The sequence below is a fragment of the Schistosoma haematobium genome, chromosome 4 (genome assembly GCF_000699445.3).
Source record: "Schistosoma haematobium chromosome 4, whole genome shotgun sequence".
Classification (NCBI taxonomy): domain Eukaryota; kingdom Metazoa; phylum Platyhelminthes; class Trematoda; order Strigeidida; family Schistosomatidae; genus Schistosoma; species Schistosoma haematobium.
In genome coordinates this window covers 46,149,330-46,159,590 of record NC_067199.1, presented here as the reverse complement: position 1 = coordinate 46,159,590, position 10,261 = coordinate 46,149,330, and the positions used below count along the sequence as shown (strand labels likewise).

Here is a 10,261-nt window from a genome sequence, read left to right as displayed (position 1 = left end):
ACTCAATGATTCTACGATAAAACTGTTGCTAATTTGAGCAGTCTACGCTTTTTGACATCTCTACTCTCCAGACATATTTCACATTCAGTCGTCATATTACCCAACTGACTATAGTTTGTCATCCAGCACTAACCAGATAGTGAATAGTCATGTAACGAAGGATGGAAGTGTCTAATTTAACCGATACAATGTTTTGACAGCACAGTTTATAACAACGACTATCTTAAATTTCAAATGATATTTTTCAGAAGTAGGACCCCATGCATATAGACATTCACAACGGAACAATTGTTGATTGCAATTATCAGAATACTGCCAATTCCAATATCAAATCCTGTATAACTCTTGCAATATTATTCAACTTTTATTGAATTAAAACAATCAATTAATTGTTAAAAACTACTATCACTATTTTATCAACAAATGTACAACAGTTATCATGTTAACAATCATAAAACGAATACAAGGTCGCATAAAGAAAAGCGTCCAGCGTATAGAAAGAGACAACATAATGTGAAGTGATCGTATGAATTACGAAATGAAAACAACTCGGTCAAATTAATAAAAACAAGTGATATGAACTTTCTGAGAATCATGAATTACTATTCTTTCTCTTATACAACCACCGACCAACAAAACATCCAGTGCATACAACACAGAATGACACGACAATCGGTATCCCAATATACAGGTAATGAAGTGTGTTATTGTGTTTGTTGTGTTCAGTCACGTGTGTGTGTACGGTCGTGTTCTGAATAAAAACAAAACAGTAGCATTATTACTCAACATAATGTGTTATTCAAATAATTCATCATTCGTTTTACGTTATTTTCAATTTTGAAGACAACATAGATATGCGGCGTCATATTTGATTTCTCAAATCACTGAGCTGATACATTGATATGACTCAAAGTATTTATGTTAAACAACATTTTTATTCATTGTTTATTGTTATCCTGCAAAGCGTCGTACGTGTATCTAATTTGATATCACCAACACATACAAGCTTTGATTTGATCACTGAGGGATGAACATGAAACAGTACGTATTTGAAGTAACAAAATGATCTTCTGAGTGAAAGGAATTGCAATGTGAAATATAGCAATGTTTAAGGCAACCATGAAGTTTAACAATTACTTACTTTAATAAGGCAATCAATTACTTTCAATTCATGAGTATCTTCATCATTGCTACTAATGCACATATTAGCTCTTTCACACCAAATACATCTCATATTTGATGTTGTTGCATTTTGGCATTCCTCAGTCGAATTGTGTATTGAACACTTTCCTGTGGATAAAATAGGGTGACTGCATTTTAAGTTATCAAACAAACGATAAATGAATATCGAAATGTGTAACCTAAACTCCCTGGCAATATGATGCATTCTGAATGGACTGTCTGCTTTTACTTTCACTAGGACATTCTCGTCACAACTGTTCAATGTCAGACAAGTTGGATTAGTGAAAGTATGTCGACAATTTGTGACATTTATTCGATGAATACTGAATAAAATTACACATGACATTTCAAATTTGATGAAAAAGATGTCATCTATTCAAGTGTTTAAAAAAAGTGCTGAATAAACAAGGTTTAACATACTCTCGACTGGTTCAAACTCCACTAGCGTGTCACTTTTGATCCATTTACTAGGAACGAATATCTCAAGAAATCTGATTCTGTTAACTAATTGAATAAAAAATGACACATTTGATTTACATTTGAATAAAAAACCATTCGTCTACCTCATTTCATGGTTGACAAATGTTAAAATGAATTTTTCTGATTACGGATACAGTGACGCTGATGCAGAATCCTAAGAAAATATGCTTCACACAAATACTGGTTTCGAAAATGACCGGTGTTAAACCAGCAGTTGAAAAATGATGTCGTTAGATTTCTGATTTACTTTGCAATAGTAACGGCTCAACATCTTCAATAAATGTGTTTAACTGTTTACACACTCCTCGTTTAGTGGGTAAGTGAGTGAATACACGAGTGCATATATAGTCTGCCGAATATTGTCAGTCATATACCCCTGTCAGGATCAGTCCATCGGTGAACGTATGTGTGAGTATTCCCCATTATACGTCCTTAATTTCGTGATCATGACATTCACATATCTTGGTAGTAACGTCAGCAAATATGCCTCTTCAGATTCCTTTTCGATGCCTTTTATCAAAGACAATTGGAACTACATTACTGCGAATTCACCACAACAACTCAACTTTATTTCACAACGGTTAAACATATGACGTTTGTTGGACTAAAGACAAAGATAATGTGATCTAAATAAACTCAATTGCGGTGAAATATTGTTCGAAGAATACTCGACATTTTCATGATTACTCTTCACCGAGATTCTTTATCAATTGTAACAACAAAATGTCCGTTCCTGAAGTGTATCAAATAACTGACATTGGATATTCGGTCTACAGTAATGTATGGACAGTGTGTTTACGAAAAGCATTCCGATCTCAATTTGTACGACCATGCTTAACATTTCAACTTGTCTCACATTAGAATCGATGTAGACTTTATTACAATGATATAAAAGCACATAGAGAGAAAGCAAAAAAGTCACTGTTTTGGCATGTTCATAACTGAGTACGAATGCAAAATAATACAACAGACAGAGAATACTGTACATAAGTATACTAGCAAAATAGTTTACTTGAATCTAAATCACTACAAACAACTACACTTTGAAGCTTTGTGTACAGCTGCCTATCTTCGATTTCCGTAGGAATCTGAAAATAATTTTCGGAAATATCAAACACTATAAACTAATTAACAGTTTGAACACAAAGTCACTAATAATATTCAACAGTGTAATTTTCGAACATCTTATATTCAGAAGACGTAATAGAGTTTGACAGAATATGACTGTTTCCGTACGTTTCTCTATTCACCTCGATGACATCATCGTTTATTTTGATGGTAATTCACTTCTAATTATTCACTTTGTTAAGAAGTAGGTGAAGAAAATGTGTGTCATTAAAATAACTATAAAAGTGTTATTCACTTTGTTTGCATATGACAAAACGTTGATCTCTTTCGATCGTGTTAAATGTATCTTGATATATTTAAGCGTATTGCTATGCAGAAATGAGTAGAATAATCAATAGTACGTGAAACAAAATTTTATTTCCATTCAGCTGTTCAACTTACGTTCTCATAATAGATAGATATCTTCCCATTTCGATGTATCAGATTAGTGACCTTGCTTGTAATATCTGCAAACAAAAAGTCAATCGCTGTATAAATTCTAAATTACAAACGATAATCATTTTATTATTAGACCTGACAGTGTAAATGTGTACCCACAAAATATCAGTCTAAGTGATCATATTTTGCGTTATCTCAAATGTTTTCTTTGGTCAATTCAAAAGAAACATGATCAAGTGGACGTCGTGTAGATGAAACGAACATGATTCCGTGAAAATTACTGTCAGGTGCTTAGTCTTTCAAACCCGACCGATAGTTCTATTTGAGCGATGTTTTCTCTAATCACACTAAAAACAATCCACTCTTAAATTACCTGACATGTGTTGTGGAGTGTTTGCTTACAAATGGAACTTGAGAAACACATTGATCAATCAATCAATCGACCGACACTGACCATAGTTTATATATAGGGCACAGATGTATTTGTTAAACGTGTGAACGGAAAAGCTCCCGAGATACCGTCTTAAGGATGTTCTGATTCGGCAACCATGTGATTACTGAAGGTGTGAAGCGTGCTGTTAACTCAAACGGAATTCACATCAAGTTCCATTGAAGCTTGTCAGAGATGATGAATTTGTGCTTTGTGTTTTGCGCAAGTGAAGTGACATTATATCTTCATTCATCCATTAACTAATCGTCAAGTTCATCTATTTCAGTCTATGTCAACTATTATTCAAGTTCGAAAAAAAGTGTTTAAACAATCGTTCGACCACACGTATGATTCTATCTCCACTTTACAGAAACACTGCATATTCATACATTTGCCAGTCACTGTGAAAAAAGAATTTCACAAACTGAACAGGCGAATTGTGAGTAATCACAATGAGTGATAAGTGGTAAGATTTATTATTTTATAAAATGATCATTCAACGTTCGCTCACGTGTATCGCCAACACGTGTCCGAAAATACCAATTCACAGCAATTGATTCATCTGAAAAAATGAAAATGAAATAAGGGTTTGTATATATGTATAATATCTATGATATTGCTTCAATAAAGGTACATTCTAACGCAGAATCAATTCACACACGAGTTATCATCTTCCTTCCAAGATTCAATGAACAATTATCCTTCATGGAGAAGTTTCACGGTTTATTATTATTGTTATTTCAAAAACACGATGAACGTTTCAATCCAGTCAACTGAGAATATTATTTTACTGCTGCACAGTTGATTCTGGGAGCTTTTGACTCACTAAACGATCTTAATTATCGATTTGACAAAACCCATACTAAATCATTTTCTGAGATTCTGTTATCCGAGTGAAACAGAGTTCTCTCAATTGAACCAATTATTATGCAGAAATGTTACTGCAATGTGCTTAATTTCGATAACTGACTGAAATGAATGAATCTTGAATGAATCTTGATGATAAGGGTGTTCTGGTTCGAATAAATCATCTTGTGCTATCAATCAGTTCATTGTCGTTCGTTGATTGATGGTTTCTGAAGGGCGTGAAATCAAATACTACTAACTCATCAATATGATAATCTTGAAAGTGTCAAATGTAAGATGATCCTCAAACAGCGACTAGGAGACATTAAAATTATATGAATCAAGTAAGTGCCAGAAAAGAGTTGGACCAAGTCAAATATTACTTGACAGTTCCTAGGCGTATTAATTCAAACTGGCTTCTCGAACAATTTCGCCTATAATTTGACGTGTAATCAATTAGACTCGTTTGTTCAACAAAGAAGTGTCGTTCCTGTGGCATACTTTCCGCATTGTAGTTTCGATAGACTGAAGAATAGCTACTTTCCACTCAGGTGAGTACATCGTTTAATTTATCATTTCTACTGAATCAATTTGACTGTACTTTGAAATGAGTCTCTGTTTTAAGTAATTCTTTTACTTGACAGTCACCAATAGGTGCTTTGAACACTTGCCCTAATATGCAATCACACAATCAAAATAATCATAGTGTATTGGTCAGTCTCCGTGCAGTAATCAAGCAAATTACTGATTCATTTATGCAAAGTTAATGTGTGAAAAACAACTGAAAATGTTACTGAATAATAGAACTCACTGTTATGTAGCATCTCAAATTGAGGGATAAAAGTGCCTGGCATAATGTGATTTATCAGTCCGCGTGTATCACTCTGTATTGCTATTAAACCTGTATTTATAAAATGAAAACATACAATTTGATAAAAATTCTATTGTGTTAGTGAAATAATTTGAAATGAATTGGAGACAAAGATGGATTGCATGAACTTCAGTTAGTTTACTCTAAAACAGCAAATGTTTCACAAGTTGAGTATGAAAATGAAACACACATTCGTGGAACAAACTGTGAATACCAAAACCCATAAAGAATTTTAGTTGAGAGAAAATGTTCTCTTACCATCTACATCGATCGAGAGAATTTTAATGTCACTTCCGAGAAACTGAAGCGGAATTTTCGGCCGATTTTCCTTAAAAGATGCAAATATAAGATTAAGTTCTTTCATTGCAAAATGTAATCAACTCACCTGTGTGGTATTAAATGTTTCAAACGTGGCATTTACAACTGGATTTGACTGATTAGTACGTATTCGTTGTGAGTATTTATAATAATGTGACTGTGTTTGTGTGTTAGAATATGAATGATGAATACTTACATATTTGTATGAAGCGTTAACAAAAATTACTTTTTCATATTTCGCTAATTCAGGTTGTTGACAGATGTCTTGACAATTGTATATATCGCAAAGCAATGTGACGACCAAATACACCGATATTAACAGAGCAAATGGAGGAATATATCTAAAATAGTTAATGTGAGAAAAACAACGTTATCTCATTGAATCGAAATGAAATTCATATAACACACTCATTTATTTCGTTTGTTCAGTCAACACTCACCTCATCTTTCCGTTCAAAATAGTAATGAAATTTTAACAGAACGTGTCAGGTTTATATAGATTTTTCAGTTGTATTGTTGTTTGTTTCTGATTCGATGATTCAAAGTGATCATTAGAGGTGGGCGGATATTCATTAAGCGCTTGTTGATATTCTTGACCTTATGTGTTGAAAAAGTTTTTGGCTTTGACTAGCAAGACTTTGAATAAGTGACTGGTTTATTTGTACTTAAAATTTGTGCTAATGTTTCAAATAACAAGCAGTTTGTTGATTTGTAAAATGAGAATTTCTTTGATCTGTATCCTGTGTGAGTAGATGACAATCAGTTACTTACACACATTATTAGAAAGCGGCATTCCTTATTCTAATTAAGATTCATTTCACGCCCACTATACAATAGAGAATACCATATTATCGGATTTATAAGAAAGAATGAAGTGATAGACAACAAAAAAGTATAATCACTGTTATTCTTACAAACAACTGAGGTCAACAGAATGATGTTTTTAAATAACAATGTCAATTATTTTACACTATCAATATAACTTAATTAAAAGTATATTTTTGTGAGAAAACTCATATTATGTTGTGAGTATGCAGACAGTTGTGATGATTATATTTATTATTCAACCACATAATCCTAACAGAATCTTCAGTTTAGAGACCTTAATCCATACAGGACGAAGCGGCCGTCCATTGCTTCCAGGTTTTCAATGGTGGTCTATCATCAATCGGTATATGATCTCAATCAAACAAATTTAGTTGGACGTAAGAAGCACATGTTGTGTTTAGGCCAAACAATGACTGTTCATCGAGCATAATCTCATCCTGTCGGACAATGCTATCGCCTTAATTCGTTCAACTGTATTTGTCAGTTGCCAAACACATTGTTGTATCAAAGTAATCGGAGGAGCGGAACCTGAGTGTCTGCTTGAACAAACTAGGGAAGATGAAATACAAACAGGGAAACCAACAAACAATCAATGATAATCATTTTGGAACTGAAGTCACGTCTTACTATCTATCTGGATATCACCGATTGTCGTTGAAACGAATGAAGACGTTTCAGTGAAGAAACGTTTGCTCTTGATAATATTAATTAGTGAAGCTGTTCAATAGTATTTTCAGTTAATACGTTTGCATGTAATAATATGCGATAAAACAGATGGATGTTACAAAATTATCAACGATATTCAAGCTTGCTCCAGCAGGGTTTGATCAGAATGAAGTTTTGTTACTCAAATCTATTCGCGATAAAGAAAATCTTCAAGTATTTCAAGTAGTACATAAAGGGTGTTACTTATTTATAACTTCGGTTCTTATGTACTGAATGAAACATAATGCAGTATTTGTTTAATTTGGAAGCACTCATCCCTGGCCTACTATGTTGACTAGTTCTGGCAGAAATATACACATTAATCTGTGAACCAATACATGAATATAATTGTGCACTTGTTGGACTATGGTCTACTATGATATTAGTACTGCTCTAATAATAGACCTAATCCTAAATTTGTAGATTCGTCATGATATAACTGCCTAGTCTATAAGATCTTACGTGGAAGTCACACCATCGACTACGCCAACTCACTGTATCGTATCAATTACCAATACATGATGAAGAAAAAGGTTAGGTTAGAGAAAGAACAATATATTTAATATGAATAGAGACCACGCCTGCATGGCCGAGCCATGCCACTCGATCAACTCCAGTCCATTCCATTTATTGTTCGCGCCTTCTCCATTGTTAGGTATTTCTCCACGTTAAATTTTGGATATCTATTTTCTGAGTAGTCTCGTGTTCACAGCTTTGTGGATTGTGTGGCTATTGTCCAATGCCACTACACTACTCTCCCACCAGAATCAACGTGATGTTGGTTCGATACCAAATTGGATGGGATCGTCGCGCGCCGGAGGTTACCAAGGATAATAAGAATCCTCCGGGTATTGGTAAGCTGAAAGATAAATCAAAAAGAAAGCGGCAGCATCTGGTCGGGAAATACATGTAATAATTTTAAAATATCTGCCTTCATGTTTAAAACGCTTGAAATGAAAATCTGGGTGAAGATTATTTAAGCTATAAAAAATGGGGTTACAATAATAATAATAATAAAACGATGCGTGTTAATAACTTAACTTATAGGCAGTAATTATTTTGTGTTTAGAAATAATAAAATAATGAATATTGTAGAAATGTTAATATTGGTATTAGTTTTGGTTTAAATTATGAAATCGGATAACGATTATGCCGGTAAGTTGTCCATAAGAGTTGATTTCCAATTGCATCTGTATTAGTAGGCTAACTGAAGGAACAAAAGTATTACCGTGGAGAAGAATTCCAACTAGTGTTCCAGTTAGTTTGATACGGTTTATTTAGTTACGGGGAGATTCTCTCAACCTCATTTTTACTTGACCGTGATAGAATTTAGTAATACTACTAATACACATGAATGGTTATCAAAATAAAATTTAAATACGTGAGTGATGATTATATGAATTTTGAACAGATAGCTAGGAACAAATCGTTAAACATGAGTGTGTTCGTAAGAAACATGCTCTAGACTCAATGTTCTGATCTGTGGCAGACTATTTTTATATTTATACTTGCCGGCTGATTGGGCATACAAGTTAGTTGCAAGTATGCAGTTTATCATAAGGCGGAATACGATTTAATTGAGATATAGTGGTTATAAGTTATTAAAATCAGTTAGACCTGTGTCATATTACGAAGTGATGTGGTGCTGCAAAATGTATTTAGCTAAATAAGTTTTTACAAGATGATTAATAGTGAGTGATGCTCATGTGATTATCAGGGAGAACATAAGTTGTAACCAGGGGGAGTACACTCCCAACTCATGTCTATGATAATGGCTTGAACCATAGTCAGTGTTGGGGTAAATTCGACATTGATGTTTTCAGTTTGCAGGAGATTTGCTCGACTGCTTATACTGATTATTTGCATGCATGATTGTGTCGCTAAACCTCCAATCAGACTGACAAGGTTTTGAGATATTTATTGAATGAGCAACTGATAGAGAAACATACTGTAGTCATCTGTGATGGATGAAGATACCAAGAAAACAACACCATTTAATGGTAATTATAAGTCAATTTGTTGACCGATTTCGTTACTAGTTTCATTAATTTTATCAGTCATATTACGTGATTGTCAAGTTATGACCATGCTTTATGACGATATCCTGAAACTATTAAATTTAACTAGTTATAGTGTTGATTAAGGATTAGTCAGTGGAAAAATAGGTATTGTTGCTTTAGGTGATTCAAAATCATCAGAAATTTATAACGTTAAAGAATCCGAGACGCCTAATTTAATTATAAATTTCAATTCAGAAATATTCGTTAAGCGTTAATTCTAGTAGACTACTGAGTTTTGATTTTAAACGTTTGTTTAGCCAACAGCTACTTGGGGATTTAGTTATTTCACTAGTGCAGTTGATAGTATCTAAATTTTCAATCTTATTATCTAAACTATGTTCGCATTTTAGGCTGCTAATATGATAAACCAATCCATAAACCCAAATACGATTAGCAAAAACGACTATGATGGGTTTATTGATAAATGTTAAAGGCGATCCAGATGATTTCTAAATTTATAAGACATGGAGATATAGTGTAAAGTATGTATGGGCCAGGTTAACATGCAGGTTGTTGACGTATATGACGACTTAAAAATAATGAACATGACCAGAAAATTGTTTTAAAGTTTAGACTGCTTGTGAAACTTCACGCAGGAATATGATGCGTTATAAACATTCCATAAGAAGTTACTGCATTTAACCTAGGGACACTTACAAATATATGGCAAAAGGAACCGGAAAACATATACATGTTAAGTAAAAAAATCATTAAGTAAAATAGTTGAACTCGCCTGGGTTATTTTTGAAAATTAGATTATTCAGTGGACGACATATATAACGCCATTCGTGAGTAGTAATGATCCAAAAGCATCCAGAATAAAACATACAGTATGGCAATCACTTCCAGGGTGCTTGATGCTGTTAAGGTCTTTGGGACTCGCTCTGATCAGAACAACTGAATGAATCCAGATAATTGTGTGTGCCATCTAAAATGAACTTATGATTGCAGAAAACTTATAGCTGGAACTCACCGTATGTTTTTGGAGTAGTCAACCTCGTTGTTTGGCAATGGAACTCGAGAATATGAAATTAG

The 10,261-nt window shown here is 33.6% G+C and overlaps 1 protein-coding gene across 1 annotated transcript; it reads right to left on the bottom strand.

Moving 5' to 3' along the window:
* Window positions 1–2,657: 2,657 nt before the first annotated feature.
* Window positions 2,658–6,078, bottom strand: MS3_00011000 (uncharacterized protein; the record flags this gene model as incomplete). The annotated part of the gene is made up of 8 exons (XM_051219407.1): window positions 2,658–2,750; window positions 3,172–3,236; window positions 4,110–4,160; window positions 5,256–5,345; window positions 5,574–5,643; window positions 5,701–5,790; window positions 5,830–5,974; window positions 6,074–6,078. The coding sequence occupies 8 exons, from the start codon at window positions 6,076–6,078 to the stop codon at window positions 2,658–2,660; spliced, it is 609 nt and encodes a 202-aa protein (XP_051067168.1).
* Between the last annotated feature and the right edge of the window lie 4,183 nt (window positions 6,079–10,261).